Source organism: Rhinolophus sinicus, linkage group LG10 (assembly GCF_036562045.2).
Source record: "Rhinolophus sinicus isolate RSC01 linkage group LG10, ASM3656204v1, whole genome shotgun sequence".
In the NCBI taxonomy this organism is placed as follows: Eukaryota; Metazoa; Chordata; class Mammalia; order Chiroptera; family Rhinolophidae; genus Rhinolophus; species Rhinolophus sinicus.
The window spans coordinates 108757985-108777939 of record NC_133759.1 but is presented as its reverse complement, the minus strand read 5'-3'; the positions used below and the strand labels follow the sequence as shown (position 1 = coordinate 108777939).

At 55.6% G+C, this 19955-nt stretch overlaps 1 protein-coding gene across 1 annotated transcript in view; it reads left to right on the top strand.

The window, feature by feature from the left end:
* Nucleotides 1-19955, top strand: part of SDK1 (sidekick cell adhesion molecule 1) — a 683166-nt gene that overhangs the window by 602811 nt on the left and 60400 nt on the right. Inside the window, exons 29-32 of the mRNA XM_074313985.1 lie at nucleotides 2878-3072; nucleotides 5543-5744; nucleotides 13653-13756; nucleotides 16757-16827. Coding sequence (XP_074170086.1) covers nucleotides 2878-3072; nucleotides 5543-5744; nucleotides 13653-13756; nucleotides 16757-16827 — 572 coding nt within the window. The remainder of the gene's footprint in view (nucleotides 1-2877; nucleotides 3073-5542; nucleotides 5745-13652; nucleotides 13757-16756; nucleotides 16828-19955) is intronic.

The window sequence follows — 19955 nt, the reverse complement described above, 5'->3', positions numbered from 1 at the left end:
AGGGGGAGAGGACTTTCAAGGAGAGACTAGTTCCCATTAATCCTCGAAATCTGTGATTCACAAACATGTGCCTTTGAACAAAATCTTAGTTTATCACAGGATTTTTAACTCCAGCAACAGAATAATCTGAGCAGCGATAAAACATGATAAAGAATAAACATCCTGAAAGCACATCTGTCATCACGTCCTGTTCCCAAAAGTGTGTAATTCCTCATTAATTCAGACTTATTGGGGAAAGGCGACTTGAATTAGTGAGGAGTCTTAATCACTCACATGGCTCCCCAGAATATGAAGGAACGAATGCAGGGAACGAATGCTGGCTGGTGGAGGGGCCTCAGGGCGCCCCGGAAGGCTCACCGCACCGCACAGCAGGGCCAGGCCGCTGGTGATGAGAGAAGCCAGAGCGCGTTGCGTCAGCACCCCCTGCCTCCCGCTGCTGCCGCAGGTACACGCGTGGTTTCACCCACTGAGGACAAGAAAACTGCTCGGCTTCATCCTACCCAGAAATCCACTGTGTGTGTAGATGGGGTCCAGGCCCCAGACATGTGTGCATTAGTCTGCTCTCAGTGCAAACCTGTGTCAGCTGAAAATAAAAGGCCAGCGTGAGAAGCAGTACACATTTATTTGAGGTAAGGACAGCTATTGCACGACACAGATGCCACCAGGCAGAGGACTGGTTAGAGGAGCAGATCCTTCGCTGTGGGTGTGCGGGCTGCTTGTCACTCTCATTTCGCAACAGCATCACAACCCAGAACGTACCCGCACTGACCTCTGTGCCCGGGCATCATGTCATGTGACCGTGACCCGCCAACAGGATCACGTTGTCCTGCCCGCATCACATAGTCCAACCAGCTGAGATTCCAAGAGGGCAGTCACCCAGCGAAGAATTGCAGAGCCTGGATTGCAACCCAGGGGTATGCGCCTCGAAAGCACGTGCCTGTCCTGCCGTGGCATGCCAGGAAAGTGTGCTCTTCCGTGGTAGGCACTGGGGACACGTGGCCTAGAGTCACCAGGAACAAACAAGGGAAGACAAGGTGTTTCCTCTTCATGGGAGCCACATGACTGCAAAGTGAAGACTTTGGAGCCAGACAGATTCAAATTACATGCTGTGTGATCTCAGGCAGACTGCTTACCCTCTCTGAACGTCACTGCCTATGGGCAGAGTGAGGATAAATACACTGCCTGCTGAGACCATTGTGAGGAGTTTCGCAGGAAGAGCTGCACCATGGTGGCTGCAGTGACAACGTTGTCCTTATTTTCAGGATGCTAGGTGTCCAGGAGTCTCAGAAGGCTGGCAATTGGGTTCCCGTTGCACCTAAACTCTAGATTGCCCCTGAGGCAAGGGCAAGAGGCCTGGGGTCAGTGAATGAGAAAGGACAGGCATCTAGCGGGACACCCAGGCCAGAGGACCAAGGCCAGCTGAGCCACATCCAGGAAGCCAGGGGACAGCTGGTCGCCATGGCAGGGAGAAGAGACCGTCCATCGGAAGCAGAATGGCAGCTGCCGTGATCACGCAAGGGGCCAAGCGCAGGGTCCTACAAACACCTGTCAGCAAGGGGCGGTCATTGTGGGCAGGGCAGGGCATGCTGTCCGCCAGTCTGTGGGTGATGATAGAGACCAGCACACCCCACAGCTGAGCCCTGGACCTGTCCTCCTGGCCTCCCCCGTGGCCGGCCAGGAGATGCTCCTCGTTTCACTGGACAGGTGCCTAAGTGCAGCGGCTGGGAAGCTGCCAGCTCGGTCACCAGCGAGCTGAAGAACCTGCAAGAAGGAAGACAGAGGAGCAGAGGTGCTTCACCAGGAGCAGACAAGAGTGGACAGGCAGGCTGGTGGAATGGCCCATCACGATGCGGCGCCAGGGGCTTCGTGTCTGCAGGGGCCGCCAGGGCGCAGAAGGCCATGTGAGGACGGGCTCAGCTCTGCTGGCCTGGTTCCCCAGAGAAGTCCCTTGTTTCACTTGGCCGGTTGGCCATCGTGAATCGTGAATGTTCAGGGATGCACAGCACCCCTCCAGCTCTGGTTTTAACCGGCGCAGGAGCACAGCAGCTGGAACACAGTTGTCTGAGCCAAAGGAGGCTGCGTGGAGGTGGGTCTGCACATTGGCACTGCTTTGCCGGCGCGGGCTGGGGCCCCGGCAGGCTTGGTCGTTAGCAATGCTGATCAGCCACAAATCCTTGATAATCAGATGTTTGGAACAGGCGGGGGCTCCCTCCTGCTTCCTTGACTGGAGGAGGCTATTGAAAGTGGAGCTCCCAGCTCAGAGCCTCCACAGGGCTGGGGGTATTCCTGGGGGCAAGAGGAGACAGGAAATAGAACCATGCAGGAAAGCTGGGGGTCTGCAGGCAGATAGGGACGATGAGAAGCAGGAAGGCTGGGAAGCAGATGTGAGGGCCAGCTGGTGCTTGGCCAGCCATCCTGCCACCGCAGGCAACGCTGTGGGAGAGGGTGCAGTTTGAAGAACTTTCTAGTAGGAGATACTGCCCTCGGCCCAGGTGAGGAAAGGGCCGGTAGCAGGAGGCAGTGGATGAGGGAGAGAAAAAGCAAGGAGCACTCGCTCTGCCCTGCCAATGACACCCACTGCCCCTGCAGCATCCTCGTCACCAGTGGCCACAGCGAAGATGACCCCTTTCCACAGCTTGTTCCACTGAAGGGCGAGAGGGAACCAGTGTCATGGGGTCTAGCACTCAGAGGCCCATCCATCACTGCTTTGTGACTGCCTCTCAGATGCTGGCTGAGGAAGGAGGAAACAGTGAGGAAACCGACGCACAGCTGTGTTTGGGTTTCCAGGACAGACGTGACTGTGGGTGGTGGGGTGGGGTGCTCCCCGGGTGCCTGATGAAGTGACTGACCATGCGGCCCTCTGGCCCCCACCCGCAGGGTACCAGATCGCCTACCGCCTGGCCAGCAGCAGCCCCAACACGTTCACCACGGTGGAGGTCGGCGCCACGGTCAGGCAGTTCACGGCCACCGAGCTGGCCCCAGAGTCGGCCTACATCTTCAGGTTGTCCGCCAAGACGAGGCAGGGCTGGGGGGAGCCACTGGAGGCCACCGTCATCACCACCGAGAAGAGAGGTAAGATCTTGAGGCCCCAGTTCACCGTCACGGACAGTATGGGGAGGATTGATGGGCTGGAATGGGAGCCGTGGACGTGCACAAAGCTTCCTCAGTCAGGCAGGCCCTGTGCGGCCTGCACAGTGGGGGGCTGCAGGCATTGGGGGTTTCTTACCTGCCGCTGAGCCGTGCCTGGAGCCGGGCACTTTACTGTAGCGTGTCTGCATAGCCCAACATGTGCCACACACCTGTGATCTCACACAGACATGCCTGTCCAGGTTTAAAGATAGAAACGCAGCCCAGAGGGCTGTGTGACTGGCCCAGGGATGCAGAGTCCTGTGGAGGGCAAGCTCCCTGAAGGCAGGCACTGGTCTCTGATGTTCAAAACCATACCCCTAGTTGAGCAAACGCTCGGTGACCTTGTTTCCCCCGAACGATCCTGGAAAGAACCATATTTATGGACAGCTCTGCTCCAAGCACTGGGTGTATGCTGCATCTGTATTATCTTGGTTTATCCTCTCCAAAGCCCAGGTGGAATGTGGTGTGAGCCCCAAATCTACACGAGAGGAAGCTGAGGCCCAGACAAGCTGAGTCAATTGCCCGGGACACACAGCTGTGGGGCTGAGATGTGACCGCCCTCGCTGGCCCTTCCTGGAGATCGGCTGCGGGTCTCCACCTCACTGCTCCCGGGCACCTGCTGGGGCCTTGCTCTGGACTCGGCCTCCGCAGGATCCTTCCCCCGGGGCCTATGCCAGCTTTGGCTCCCACTCCAAGTTCTGAGGTCGTAGCCAGGCCCAGCGATCCAGGGAACAGTGACGACCGGGAGAAGCTTTTGGGCACCAGTGGGACCCACCCAGATGATCTGTTTGACCTCCTTCTGAGGGTCACCAAGCGCCCAAGCTCGAGCCATGTGGCCTGAGGCAGAGTCCCCTGGTACCAACCTGGTGGCGTTTGTGTGAAGCACTTAGAACTGTGTACGTGCACAGGGGGTGGTGAGCTCGTGGCGCTGTCCAGCATTTCAGGAACTGCTCCGGCTCTCCCAAAGCAAACACTGACTGTGTCCTCAGATGTTCTCATGTGTTCACACCATTCATTTTTCTTCAGCATTATTATTGCTCTTCCCCTGAGCCAGGCACGTGTGCAGTGTGGCCTCACCCACTTCCCTCCACACCCTTCTGAAGTGTGTCCTCCTGTTACCCCCAGTGTGGAGGAAGCAGCTCAGGCTCAGAGCCAGGGCGTCCAGGGCAGGGTCCCAGAATTGTAGGCGGGGTGGTGCTTTCATTGTTGGGGAAGCACGGGGCCCTGATTCCTCTTCCAGAGGGCTGTGCCCCCTTCCTCAGAGTTGATGCTGCCCCTCCGGAATATTTAGCGCCTTCTAAAATAGAGGGAAAGAGAGAGGTTTGCTAAAGGTTTGACATCACGTGACTTCAATCAAATCCAAGGGGAAGTATTGACATGAACGCTCCTTAGGAGGCGTCCTGGTCCGCAGCTGGGCTGCTGCTGATAGGAGTGGGGCCCTGCCCCCCACCCCACTTTGCACCACCTGCTGCTCCACGTTTAGCGTTCAGGAGGTTTCCACCAGGGCCCACAGATGCTGTCCTGTGGCTCAGGCAGAGGGAACCCAAGCAGCTTCTCCAGTTGCCAACATGTCCAGAAGGGAGACTCTGAAGCAGGGTCCCTGGGGCCATTGCTGGGGGAGAAGAGGAGTCATGCCGCCCTGTGTGCGCAAGGAAAGGAGCACTAAGTGAGACGGAAGAGTCCCTCACAGCCCAGCACCGCGGGCTGGCAATCCATTGCTGTGTTATTACACGCCGCACATTCTAATCAGAATCAATAATCTTCATGATAAACAATTAAACAATTATTTCTCCCCTATGGAGTTTCTCTCTCGAAATCGATGGGGTGAGGAGACAGGCGACGCACAGACGATCCACACTCCAAGGCCGGGTCCTGGCCCGTGTCCCTGAATCCCCGACGCCATCTCTCCAGGACAGAGTGCCAGGGACGGCCCCGCGGCAGCCGAGTCCCAGGGAAGAGCTGAGCTCGATGCCTGTAAGGGTCCAGGCTCAGCTTGACTTCCAGGGACAGGAGCTCAGTGTTAAAGATGCACTGAGACCAAAATCAGACAGAGAGCGTCCAAAGGGACCTGAGGTGCTCTGGGAGCCCAGGTGTCACTGAGACTCCTGAACCCAATGGCGTGCTGGTTGAGGAGCATGTGTTGGTTGGTTCACCGCCGTCTGTCGGTCTCTGCTGTGAGGGCGGAGCATTCTGGAAGCAGGGGTCTCCCATCAGATCCAAGCTGGGGTGCATCGCCCAAAGTGGCTGTAAGAGAACCTCACGTCCCCGTGAGGCCAGAAGTCACCTTGAGATTTTCCAGTCCATGTGAACAACTCACGTGGTGTCATCAGTGCACCACAGTCAGCTTCAGGTGGAGCCTGTCCTGGGAGAACAGCCTCTCATGTGTCGCTGGTCTGTCCTCATTTGGTTGCAGAGCGGCCGGCACCTCCCAGAGAGCTCCTGGTGCCCCAGGCAGAAGTGACCGCTCGCAGCCTCCGGCTCCAGTGGGTCCCGGGCAGCGACGGGGCCTCACCCATCCGGTACTTCACGGTGCAGGTGCGAGAGCTGCCTGGGGGACAGTGGCAGACCTACTCCTCATCCATCAGCCACGAGGCCACAGCCTGTGAGGTCGAAAGGTACTGAACGCGCCAGGGGAGCCTTTCCCCAGGAACGTGGGCCCTGTCCTTGGGGTCCCTGCCCCGGCCCGCCTCAGCCAGCTCCTGCTCCCAGAGGAGGGAGTCTGTGTGCCCCAAAAGATGCACCACTGAGACCCGATAGCTGTTCTTCCACTTGATGCCCCTTGGACCAGGGCCCAGGATTCCTGTGTCCTGGGACCGACTGCTGCAGTGCCCTCCGGGCCTCTGCTGAGTCTGTCCTCCCAGATGGGCAGGCACAGCTGGCTGGCACACCCCAGGCAGGGCCTGGCACTGATGAGGCAGAGACGATGGCACAGTGAGCCCGGAAGTGTGGGTTCTGGCGTCCTAGCCCCTACAGGCAGAGTTGGGGAGGGGAGCTGTGTGGGGAGGGGTGGGCCCAGCCTGCAGATGTCCCCCCAGGAGAGACATCCCTTCCCTCTATGCTCGCTCTCCAGGTTAACAAGGCAGCCAGATTGCACCTCAGTGCTGTCACTCGTTAGTGACGGCTGGTAGGGAAATGGCGGGCGTCCCCACTGAACCAGATGAGGGCCACTGTTTGTTTAGTTACTTAGTTAACTAGGAGGGAGGGACGGAGGGAGGGGCAGCGCTGACCCTGCAGCCAGCACTTGGCCTGCGTTACCTCACTTGGCCCTTCCCACAGCCCCAGCCCCTCTTTACGGTCAAGGAGACGAGGCCGAGGAGAAGTTAACTCAGACTCATGCAGATCTGAGACTCGATGGGCGAGTCCAAGAAGTGACCTCAGGGCCTCACGTCCTCGTGGACCGTCTCACCTGGCCCAGATTTCAGTCGCTTTCTTATTAAACTCCCGCTCAGGTGTGGGAGGGTCTGCTAGGTAGTGGCTCCCACCGTGTGTCTAGAACCTTCGCCAACACCTCACAGGAGGACTGAGGAGCCAGACCACGGTTGCCAGGCTAGCCAGGCTGCCTTCTTTCAGACTGAGCACCACCCATTCAGTGCCCACCATGCCAGGCACTGTGCTAGCAGATTTCACGTACATTACGAGCTCATTGAATCCCCACGATGGCCCAGGGATGGCCGGGAGGTCATTGTCCCCAATGTACAGATGAGAAACGAGGGTCAGAAGTCAGTAACTTGCAGCCAGCCAGGCGCATGGGCGGGGCCTCCCAGAGTGTCCGACACCCACCCTCCTTTGCGAGGCCGCCTGCTCGGCTCCCACACTCTGCTGAGCCTGGGCCGTGATGAGAAGCAGGTGAGAGGGGCTCCTGGGGCAGCCTGGGCCTCAGACACGCAGCACCCAGCACAGCTCAGGCTTTGGAATTGGGGCCAGGCTTGGGGTGTGGCTGTCACTGTCTCCTAGATGTGACAACAGCGGGGCTTCAGGAGAACGTGAGCTCTCCTCCCTGGTGTGAGGACGGGATGGTGATGCACACGGGTGGTTAGCAGTGGGGTCTCAGGGCAGACAGATATTTTGAAGCCAGAACCACTCAGGCTGAGCTCTGCTTTCTGCCACTTGCCGTGTGGGTGCTCTTGGGCCGCTGCTGTGAGCCTTCGTGGACACCTCCTCGTCACTTACCTTCCGGGTCGCTGGGGGTAATACAGGCTCCTCTCAGTACCAAGCCCTGGGCAGGGGTTTTCATAGGTCCAATGTCCTTGTCACTGGCCACCCAGGGGGCGCGCCTGGGGGTGGAGCATGTGTCCTGACTGGATACCCGTGAGCAGCACCAGGCAGGTCACACAGATCTCCCCACGTCTGTTTCTGCTCCCAGACACACGGCCCCCTTAGGAGATGCCCCTCGGACCCCATCACAGGCTGAGACACAGGCCGCTCCTCCGCCCAGAGCTACAGCTGCCTGGGACCCCGGAGGGTGGACCTGGGCACAGGGACCTCCTCAGTCACGTGACCCACATCGCTCTTAGCTCTGTCTGAACATGGAGGGCGAATGGGCCCCAAGCACAGCATTGTTTCCAGCAGACCCGAGGGCACTGCCTGGTCTCCTACTGTCTCCTACTGAACGGGACAGCATTTGTTCAGACGCGTCTGCTGGCGGGTTGAAGTTAGAAAACCAGTCATACTCCCAGCCCTGTAATCATACTCCTCGGGGGAGGCAGTGAGACTAGAACAGTGTCTGTGGTGATGCCCACCTGAGACGGTTTCCGTAGTGACCTCGTCACATAGCTTCTGGACGACTAATGCATCCTGTGGGGTCTTCATTGCTGCACTGTTACCACTGCCATCATCGCTACCACTGTCATCTCGACATTGTATAGCATTCTGGCGTCTTCAAAACAATCTCCATACGTTGTTCCACACAACGTCCGGAACAGCCGTGTGGAAGTGCAGACCAGGCTCTCCATCCCCATTCCACAGAAGAGGAAGTTGAGGCAGAGATGTCTTACGAGGTGAATGTGCTATGCCTTGGCCTCTCCAAACGGAACAAAGAACCCCTTAGATTCTTCGTAGCTCAGACATTCTGTGGGCCTGCACCTCAGAGCTCCATGGACACAAACCATCGCACAACTCATTTGTGAGGGTCTGTGAAGTAGTAAAAAACTGGTGTTATTGTCTGAACACTAATCTCTCAGCAATCCGTCCACCCCTTGGTGGCCATGTGGCTTTGGAAAAGTCCATCCTGTGAGCTTGCTAAGCCTTGGTTTTCTCATCATGAAGGCGGGGCTGCTGGCACGGTCCTATTGTCCTTTTCAGCTCTGTGAGTCCAAGATTCACCTCAGTGACTGAGGCAGCGAACTGGCAGCAGCTAACAAGGCAATCCAAAAGAGACTCTCCAGGTTCCTGCCAGCATGCCACCTACCCTTTGAACGACAGCCACAGACCCAAGAGGCACAGCTCTCAGGCTGCAGAAGAAAGCACTTGTAGTCACAGATACCGTCTCCCACACCCGCGAGCCCCGGAATTCTCCTGGCACGGCATAGCCCTGAGGGTCGGGCGAGTGGCCGGGCGTGCCCAGCTCACGTAATAATCCACACTCCATTGCATGGGGTGCTTAGGTCAATTAGCATGTGCTCACAGATATAAATAACTACTGCTCTGTGTAACCATCTAAAGGAGAGAAGAAAATTAAAATCCAACTGCCTTTTATGTCATGGACCTCCTGAAATCAAACAGACCTACTGTGTACGTGGGGCTTGATGTTGGGAAGGAGGCCCATGTTTCAGGGAGGGCAGTTTAACTTAGTGTAGGAAGGACCGTTGTCAGTTTCCTGATGAGACAGAACCAGGACTAATGCCCCCTCCCCCTATCAATGGAAAACACATCGCGGGCAGAACCCCAGGGAAGCCATGTTTTGTACACCTCCATGGTGTAAACTCCCTTCCTGTTTAATAATCCTGATGACTACATTTTCCCTTTTTTGTGTTTTTAACTTTTTACTTTTGCCAGTTGCATGAAATCTGCTAGTGGCCAAAAACATGAAAGTTTAACCATCTAAACCTAGCGACTGCCTGCTTCTAATGAGTCTGGTTCTGAAGCACTAGGGCGAGGGGTTGGATTTGAGAGACATGTGTTGGCAGCATTAGTCTCTGGTTAGAGCTTGAAGTTGCACACTGGGCAGCACCCCGCAGAAGTGACTATGGCTGAAAAAGAGAAGGGTTGCAGGCAGAGGCACACAGACCTTCTGGGCGCCACGTGGGATGGAACGGTGATGGCCTGAGCACAGGTGATGGCTCTGCGCTCAGTAACAACAGATTTTGCCATTCCTCTGAACTTCCCACTGTGACAGGTGCAATGGACCCAAACCAAAAGCACAAGGGCCAAAAGGCGATCGCCATGTAAACGGCTAGGGACCCATCAAAGCCAGCATGTCAGCCCTGTCTCCACGGAATCCTTTCCTTTCTTCTTCCGTGTAAGCTTTTTAAAATAGTGCCAATTTAAAAATCAGGCAAATTTGGCCGGGGATATTATGCATGGGTTCGATGCTCATTGTGGTGCAGATGATGAGTTCTTAACACATATTTTTAGAACCGTAACAGCAAGTACATAAAGGCAGCAGTAGGTAGCTTCTAAAATGGTCAGTGTATTTTATTACAACCAAGACAAGTGAGTGGGTTCATGGAGCTCTTTCCATGTCTAAGACCCCCGTCGAGCTCCATGGAGGAGCCTGTCAGCCATGCACCCTACCCCACGCCACCCTAGAAATCCTGAATTTGGCGCGGAGGTGAATGTGTGGATGTGAGAAGAGGGTTGCCGTCCAGGGCAGGCACAAGCTTGCTTCCTAAATGTACTTGGTTCCTGCAAGAATTCTGACAGCAAGCTTGGGTAGTGAGGGCCCCGTCTTATCCAAATATGTTCCTTTCCTGAATTTGGGATGGTTACAGTTTAGATAACCACGTTATCTCAACAAATGGCCCAAGTCTAGCCAGCTTCTGATTTGGGATGGCAGAAAGTTGGCAGGTAAGGGAAACTGGACGTGCCGAGAGCTGGGGATGCACACGCAGCATGGGTAGACGTCCTGTCAGCGCGCGGTCACCGGGGCTGGCTGGCACAGGGCGGAAAGTCACGTTTATTAACTGCCTACTGTGTGCCCAGATCTGTCAGACCCCTGAGGTCGGTAATATAATTTAACTTTCTTAACAGCCCTGGAAGTACAGGTATCGTCCCTATTTTTCTAGGTGAACACAGTGAGACTCAGTAAAGTTAAGTGACCTGCCCGGGCCAGGAGTGGCGGGGCCAGAATTTGAATTCTGGCTTGTCTGACTCCAAATCGGAGGCTGAGCAGGTCTGGAAGAGGAAGCAAGGAGCAGAATTTGGGGAAATGAGTGGGGTCAAAAGAGACTGTTCCAGGATGATCTGTTCCTTTGTTCATTTGTCAAGTATTCGCTGAAGTCCAGCTCCAGCTGCCATAGCAGGAGCGAGGGGGCAGGTGTGCAGGGAAGATGGCATCTTTCAGGACAGGAAGTAAACCAGGAGTCCAGCCACACAGATGAGGAGTGTGCAGGGGAGGCGGCTGAGCTGGAAACCAGGAGAGGGGACATGGGCACTGTCATCACCTCTCCCCACCTCTGAGCAGTCCCTCCCTGCTCTCTTCCGATGAGAATCAGCTCCTGCAGCTCAGATGCCCAGGTTTACCTGCGGCTCATCAGTCCCGGGAGTGAGGTGAGCCCGGGAAAGCCAGGTGCACTGCTAGGAGCTGTGTTCTCCTCTGCACCCAGGCCCACTTATCTCAGCCCTGGGCCCCCCTTCCAGCCACCTGCAGGCGTTCTCTGTCCCCTTCGGTGGGTGGGAACGGAAGAGCCTGACATTGGGCCTCAAATCCCGAGATTGTCAGAGAATAGGGAAGTGCTAAATAGCACATGATAAGTCCTATGTACCAAGCATGTTCTAAATAATAACGTCAGTCAACACAAGTGATAGAGACAAAGACAAGGGTCATTTCAGGGGCACCTGCCGTGGCCCAGATGCTGTGCTAATGTTCACGTGTCTCCTATGCAACCCTCCCAGGGGACTTTGGAGTGAGGTCACACTATCCCCCTTCGGCAGGTCATTGCGGGGCACCTTCTGGGCGCCAGGCCCTGTTCTCGGTGCTGGGGGTGCAGCCGTGACCGAGGCCACTTGGTCCCTGTGCTCCTGGAGTCCTGAGTCTTGTGAAGAAGACAGACGGTCATCAAGGAAATATAATTAATGACACTTGTGCTGATGGAGATGAGGACGTGAGCAGGGTGTAGGGACAGCTGGCGGGGACAGGCACCTCGCTCAGCCATGTAAGTAATGGTCACAGAGGCTGTGACCGTCCAGCGAGCGCTCGCTGTGCCAGGTCCTCTCCTGCATCTCATCCAAGCGACAACCTCACGATGCAGGTGCTCTCATCAGCCCCAACAAAGAAACTGAGGCAGCGAGCCCTGCCCAGGCTTCCCTGGGGCTCCACGTCAGAGTCCACATCCTGACAACCGCCCGCTCTGCCTTCCAGCATGGGAAGCGGAGGAGCTGGCCGTGCAAATGTCGGGGCGAGACAGCAGCTCAAGGAGAAAGGGCCCATGGGATCAGCAAAATTAGATAACACAGCTTCTGGGACGCTAGGAACGGATGGGAAGGTGTTTGTTTTAACTTAATAAAGGATACTTCCAGAAGCCTGCAGCAGAGATCATTCCTAAGGGCCAAACTGCAGAAGCACCTCCAGGAAAGCCGGGCCCGGGCCAGGGTGCCCATCACTGCTTCCAGCTGTGGCATCGGGGCACAGAGAGGGGAGGACACTCGCTCCTGTCACGGACTAGCAGCTGGCAGGGCCGAGCAGGCTCTGGGGGGCTGGGAAGGAGGAGCACCCCTCGGGGTGTCAGCTGAGAGAGCCAGCAGTGTGGTCGGGAGTGGGAGGCAGTACGGAAACAGAAGTTTTCCTGACCGTCGTGTCCAGGGTGGTTTTCACTTTTCAAAAGGCAGAGTCCTTTCTCTGCATCCTTTCTCAGAATTACCCAGCAGCAACTTACAAACCAGGGGAGTGGAGCTCTGCTGGCTGGTGGGGTGGGGAGGGGCCTGTTCCCCCAGAGGGCTCCTCAGCCTCTGGGGCTCCGCGGGGCTCAGTTCGAAAACCACCAGCTCACAGGTTGGATGAGGAGTGAGCGTTGGCTTTGAGGAGAGGAAGGCGTTGCCTAGACTGGTGTTGAGGAAACGTGAGCTAGTCGGGGCCTGATGGGCAGGGGAGGGGAGTCTGGAATCACTCCAGTTCTTCCGGTGTGGGACATGGAGGGGATGGCAGAGCTGCTGGCTGACACAGCTGCCGCTGGGAGGGCACAGAGAGGATGCAGTGTCCTTACCTGCTCATTTTGCGGTAATGTGAGGGACGGCCACAAGGAGCTGGCCATCCAGGTGCTAAACGGGTGAGCACCTGGGCAATCAGGCAAGTCCATGAAGGTTTGAGCGTCATCTGCACAGAAGAGTTGGTCTGAAATCTTAGTCTCAGGTGTGGCACAGCACTCAGCACATGAAACCCAATAAATACGGAGTGGTCCTGTGGATGGGAGGGAGGGAGCAGGAGGGGGAGGGAGGGAGGGAGGGGGAGGGGGGAGGGAGGGGGGAGGGAGGGAGGGGGGAGGGAGGAAGGAAGGAGGAGGCCGGGATGGTGGCCCCACACAGTGCCTCGGGGAGCATTAAGGATCATAAAATCTCCATCAGTTGCGGGTGTGGCATTTGTTCACGTGGACAATTGACATTACCTTGGTCTTACATAAAGTGGCCGACAAACGTAGCTTCGAGACAGGACCCCTGTTCCAGTCCCGGCCAAGCCACGTACCAGTCCAATGACAGTAGGCAAGAGACTTCAGTGGGCCTCTGTTTCCTCGTCCATGAGATGGGATAGTAATGACGTTGCCCCACAGGGCTGCTGTGGGGATTAAGTAGGATAATGCTTCTCAAGTGCTTGGCACCATGTCTGGGCAGCAGATGGTAGGGATGAGGGGTGGGGGGGCACTGCCTGTCACTGGGGGGGAGGGGCGCCAGGCTGGACTGGTCAGTGCAGACCTCCACAAAGGAGCACTTAGTGGGTGAGGCGGGCACTCATGCATGTATACTCTGGCAGTGCCAGGGATGACATCCTCAGCTCCTGGAAACCCTCTGGCTCCTCGGAGAGCAGGCTTTGCTGCACAGGGAGGTCTCCAGTTACAGGAGCTGGTGCTTCCTCCCAGGAGCCCTAAGCAAACCCTCATCCCCTGGCCAGGAAGTCCTACCCTCCACTTCACTGTCCCCAGGCAGGCTAGTAAGTCAGTTCTGGGTGTTTGGAGGCTTCTCCTGGACAGTTCTGGGGGCTTCTAGAGCCTGGGCTCACCACTGCCAGGGCTGATTCGACCCCAACCCCAAGCGTCCTCCTCACTGAGAAAGACCAGGGCTCACTGTCAGGGAAGATGTCCCCAGGGGCTCCCAGGGGTGGGCTGGGGAACAGGGACGGTCTCCCGGTGGTCACTGGCCCCTCGTGTTTCATTCAGGCTGAGGCCCTTCACCTCCTACAAGCTGCGCCTGAAAGCCACCAATGACATTGGGGACAGCGACTTCAGCACAGAGACAGAGGCAGTAACCACCCTGCAGGATGGTGAGTAAGCGGGGACCCAGGCCAGCAGACGCAGCACTTCCCGGCTGCTGCCTTTGAACCCTGAATCATTGGCTCCTAGAGAGAGGCCCCACTTTCGTCCTGAGACAGGAAGGGTCACCCAAGGAAGCGAGGGGAGCAGTGGGAGTCAGTCGGTGACAGCAGGCGCGGAGAGCCCTGTGCAGCCTGTGCTCCTGGAGCAGGACTTGAAGCGCTTCCAAACGGAAGGAGGTTTCTGTGATTGGCTTCCAAACCCCCATGACCCATTAGCATCCCAGAAATTGAATAATTTATAGGGTCATTAAAAATAAATGTCACAGGGTAGCTGGATTTTAAGAGGTCCCCCATTTCTCTCACTCTCCCTTCGCAGACTGGCTAGTTGACAGAAGCGCAGTTAAGGGATGGCAGTGAGACCCCCTAAAAGCTTGGGTGGCTTTCATCCACTCTGTACCACTCACAGGAGTCGGGCCTAAAGGTCCGTTGTGATTCTGAGTGATGACGCTGCCAGGCCCGGGGTGAGCTGGGAGATGGCTTCATCAAACACGTCCTGCACCGACAGCCAGACTTTTAGGACGAGAAGGATTCCTGTAGCAGCTCAAGCCCGATTGCCAACCTGAGCACTTAGGTCACCAGCAGCACTTTATAATAATTCCCCAACCTACCCCAAGCGCTGTCTCTTCCACTGAACACACCGGGGAACCATTCTTAAGCAGACCGAACTCCAGACACACCCCAGACCTCATCTTCAGTCCTCTTTTTATAACCTGGGAGTTTAGCTTCTCCTGCACGAGGCCGCAGGTGACCTTAAGGACCAGCGAAGGGGCTCCGGGGCCCTTCTAGCTTCTCAGCAACACGCAGAGATTATTTCGCCCCCGGGACAGTGTGTTCCTGATCTCAGGACTGCCCTGGCCGTGCTCTCAGGGAGCCCGCAGCCTGGATGGGCCGGGAGGAGAGCCGGGACTGACCCCTCGAGAAACGAGGGTTGTCTTATGCAGCCCCTCAGTTAACTTTACATTGTACATAACTGCGGTAATATTTGTAATGAAGCACCAGTTCTTAGAAGAAGGAAGCAAATGCAGCCAGCTGCCTTTGCCGACCTGTGTGTGAGGAAATTGTATGAGAGAAGGGCCACCAGCCTCCCTGCACGCACAGCTCCATCTGAAGGCGCCTTTTGAAAAACCACTAACGGCCTCTCCAGGCTCCCCAAAGGCCTTCCTTAATCCTTTCATATTGAAATCATTCCTTTTGATGCACCTATCTTGTTATCTCCCTTTTCTGAGGTTCCCAATTGCTCTTTGCAGTTGATTTGCATTGTATTTGCATTATATTGTCTCTCAGCCAGGATCAGCTGAGACTGACAGGCAGGGACTGACTCTGGATGTTGGGGAGCCCTGTTTGGTGGAGGAAACATAGTTTTCCTTCCATCCTTCTAAGTTCTTCTGGCTGATTTAATAATCAAATCAATATGAGACAGATTCACAGGAAAAAATGACCAACTTTATTACAGAAATACATACGGGGGCTCCAGAATGGGGGACCTAAGGACAAGTCAGACAGTTGAGGCTTATATGCTGTTCTGGACTAAGGAGAGAGAGGCAGGAGACTGGGGTTCTCAGGAGACGTAGGCAACCCACAGGGAGATGAGAAGGAGAAAACGTGGGAAGCACGTTCTCAGCATGCCCCCCAGACACAGTGGTACCCAGAGGGGAGTCTACAAACAGCCTTGCAGGTCCTCTGTGTCTGCCTCACGCAGCTCACACTAAGCTAAGGACTTCTTTCTATCTGACTTCAGCAGGTCTTTCTATCTGAGTTTCTCTAGGCAGGTTGGGGGGGGGGGCAGTAAAAGGCTCTTCTTGAGTTATTCATTTCTTAAAAAATCACCAGCTTAAAATAATATCCCAAAAAGGCAAATTTTGGGGTGGCAAACTCTGCTTCCTCTCATTTGCTATAAAAAACATTTTCTTATTACAATGCTTAGGCTTTCAAGATGCCCCTGTAACCACAGTCAAATGTGACCATGAAAGCTGCATAAGGGTTCACCACTGACTGTAGAGCAGCAGGAGGCCCAGGGCCTGGACCAGAGAGCAGTCCCTCAGGAGGGCGGGGCTGGGGGGTGACACAGGCATGTCCCAGGTGGTGGGAGGGGCCTGGCCGGTCCAGAGGAGACTCACGGAGCAGGTGGCCCAGGGCCCCAGTCCTGGGTGGTGAGAGGAGTGGGCATGCCAGGCACACAGGTGGAGCAGGATGGGGAGAACACCCAAAATTATTCCATCAGTGATGCGTTTTGAACATTTCATATGCATTGGGTCTCAGGATCTTACAGTGGGGGAGCCATAAAAAGGTCAATTCAGAACGTATGAGACACATAGGGAAGGGGTGTCAGGAGGGCCTGCTGGCTCTGACGCAGACAGGGAAGCTTTAGTTTCCGGAGTGCAGGCCACGGCCACAGGCAGAGGGCAAACCAACCTTGTCCCTCCAGAGAGCAGAGCAGAGAGAGCCACCACCAGTACCCAGAACACGGCCGACCTTCCAGCGCCAGAAGTCGGCCTCCTTTCGTGACGATTACAGCAGTGTTCAAAACCAAGAGCATTATGGCCTGGCTTGATCGTTTGTCCAGTTCAGAAGTCGCTCTGATCTAAGAATCTCAAAAACAAAACAAAACAAAACAAAATGATGCTCTCATCAAGGGAGGGGGTGCAGGCCCCTGAGGAAATCTGGGGCCCTTAGGAAGGCTCTCCGAGCAGGTGTTTCTGGCACGTCTGCTGGCACATGTGGCCTCCGCTGTGTGTGTCAGTGTGGGTCTGCCTCTGGGGGATGTGGCCACACTGTTAGGATCGGGTCCCTTCTCTGCTTCTCCCACCTACCGGCTGTGCAGGTGGGGGAAGGCCATCCACAGATGAGCGGGGTGGGAGGTTGGCTCGTCAGCTCCCCACGCCCTGGGGGGCTCGCCCCAGAATGGCGCTAGTTACTTCTAATCCTTGTTTCTTCTTCCTTGGATTTCAGTTCCGGGAGAGCCTCCAAGTTTTGTCTCGGTGACGCCACACACCACCTCCTCTGTTTTGATCCAGTGGCAGGTAAGGCCCGGGTCGTGTGGTGTCTCATCAAACTCCGTGTGTTCAACGTCTGCACTCTCAGCATCATGGTGGTTGGAACCTGACTGCAGGCCGGGCCATGTCAGGTGTTTGAGAGCCAGACAGCCGTCGGCTTGCAAACTGGGAGGCAAAATGGTGTCCAGGTATAATTCCCAGAACAGTAAAAGTATGTCCGTTGAGCAAACACACAGAGAACTTGCAGTCAGCTCACTATGGAGGAGAGCAGGGTGGCAAGGCTGGTGCAGAGTGTCGGGAACTGAACGTCTAGGCACTGCGTGCAGGTGACAGGGCCCGGTGCACACCCAGTCAAACCGAGGCACATTCTCCTGGATAATCCGGTGACCCTGGTGGGCCATTAAACATCACTCTGTTCTCACACTGAGAGGACACGCTGCCCTCTCTGCCTTATTTCCAATTTCAGTACTTTTTGCTAACAATGAGATACATTGAGGACAAAACTAACAGAGGCAGAACTGCCGAGGAAGACTGCCCAGCCCCAGGGCCACCCGGATGAGGGTGCAGCAGGGTCTGGGGGACAGGGCTCAACCAGGCGTCTCGGTTCAGGAGCACGGCCGCAGCTGGTCTGGGCAGGTGCAACAAACCCATGGGCAGGGGCCAGGATCAGCGATGAGAGCATGGAGAAGCTTCCAGCCAACAAGGGAAGTTTCTGAGGCCAGAATGGGGGCCGCCATCCTGGGGACGGGGTGCCGTGCCTACAGGGGCCATGGGTACGGGAGGCAGAGGGCAGGCGCTGTGGTCTGTGTTCAGAGCCTCGGGGAGATGGTGGCTGCCTAAGAGTGCCCACTGTGAGCTGGGCATGGAGAGGATGCTCTGTGTGGGCATGACATTCTTCCCGGAGGTTGATGAGATCTCTAGGAGAGTGCCAGCACCGCACCCAGACTCCGCATGAGGGAGGAGACAAAGGGGCCCAGTGCTGCTGGAGGCCCAGAGCAAAGCAGTGGTGTCGACTTGGCCAAGGAGAGTGTCAAAGGCTGTGTCTTGCCCCGGTGCACGAGGCCGGCACGAGAGAATGCTGGAGGTGGCTCCTTTGGGACAGAAATGCCAGGAAACCTAGAGGAGGCCCTCAGGGAACTTGTCCTAAATAGAATGCTTCCGGGTGTGGCAGTGAGCAGCTCCACAGGCAGGAGGACAGAGTATGCTGGAGACGCCCCTGGGCGAGGGCTGCAGCCGAGGAGGGAGGGGGGCGAGCACTGCTGAGCTGGGAGCTCTCCCAGCTGCTGAAGCCTTCCTGGGGAACAGCCGACTCGGGGACCATGTAGACACCTGCCTGGGAGTAGCTGGAAGCTGACGGAGCTGGGGGTGCTGGGAGGGAAAGCGGAGCTGGAAGACCGGGTGGGAGTGTTGGAAGAACCGTCGTGGGAATGCTTCCTAGTCTGTAAAGTTGGTGACTAACTACCACAAGTTTCTGCTTCCTCCGGTTATGTCACAACTTGGTGACCTCAGTATTAGTTCGAATCATATGAAATTTGACCGTGTGAGGCACACAGTGGTGATTTCATATAGTTCAACCTAATATAACTAGCACTTCCACTTACTAGGGATGGAGAGCAGGGTTTCAATCACCTAGGTTTCTGCCGAGAGTGCATGATCTCCTTCAAGAATTCATGGAGTAATTGTGGCCGCTTCGCCATGACTTCTCCATTGCTAAGTGACAGCTTCTCAGAGGTGTTAGTAACCTTTAAATGTGATGACAAGACATTTCCAAGTGTCTTCCAGTGAAACTGGGAATTCTCCACTGTGACATTCTGTAATTTTCAACTTCACCAGAGTGTTGGGGACTTGGGTGGGGACCAAGAAAGCATCAGCTGGGCTCCCACCCCTGCCTCTGGGAAGCCACGTCCCCTGAGTCCCTCCCCAAACCCCCCCCCACTCAGTGCCCCAGGGGAGTGACAATAGGGCCGGATTGTAGGTTGGCAGGCCCTGGTTTCCCTTAGACAACTGTGACTTTGAGAATCTGGCCCCAGTTCCTCCTTTATAAAACTAGGAGCTCAGAGGTGACCTCTGAGGTGTTTGCAAGGTCTCTGATCCAAGGCCTTAAGGCTGCCACCCCTGACTGCCATCGGGGTCTGTGGTGAAAGGGGAAACATTCAAAGTGGAAATTCAGAGTCCCAGGCGCTTCTATTTCCCACCCTCCACTAACATAATCAACCAAAAGAAGATTGGCCCTTTGTACTGTGCTAAATTCTACCAGAAAACTAGCATTTTCTTTGTAGACGTGGCACATGGCTTGTCAGTAACTAGGTAAGCTCCTTTACTATAAAGGCATAGCCCAGGGCTGTCACACATCATCGCCTCCAAGCAAGTGGCTGTGAATATGGCCCCGGTCATCAGCCCCCACCATCCTGCCTCCCAAGCACTCGGGGCTCCAAGCCCTCAGTTGCAGTAGGACCGCCCTGTGGGTGGCAGGTGGCTGCACTGACAGAATGTGGCATAAGTTTCCATCAGCTGTCCCCTTCCAAGCCCAAATAGAACCAACTAATGGCAGGAAGCTCAGAGCAGGAGATGGTCAATACAATGTCCTGTAAAAATAAATGCCTGTCAACTGCCAGGCAACTGGTGTATGAGTATAATTAAAATTATGAGTAATTTACTAAACCCGAACAAACAAGACAAAGACACTATGTTTAAATGTAAATTTGGATCCCAAATGAAATGTTTCACCTGTAAACCCTTTTGATTTTTTAATAATTTGTTTAAAAATGCAAACACCACCTGTAATTTCAAGGCTGCCGACCCATTTAAATGGCTCCTCTGTCGCATCCAATCAGGTTTGATTCTTGTAGGAGGGGAATCAAGCCCTCCTTTCATGGGGTCCAGTGCTATTTGAAATCTAGGGATTTGCGTTTGTGTTCCAGACAGTGGTGGCACACACTGGGTGCAGCTCACAACAGGCATTAACGTCTGATCACAGCACTTGATCTGGCTGTTCCGAAACTTCCAGTGGGTCACACAGTCTGTCACTCAAATGTAATTCCCCCCATGCGGCTACAGGTTTCTCCACGAGGATTTTGAGGCTCTTCCCAGCAAAGAAGACATCCTAAGCAATAGGTCACGTGGCGCCTGATGCACTTGGCAGAGGATGGACACAG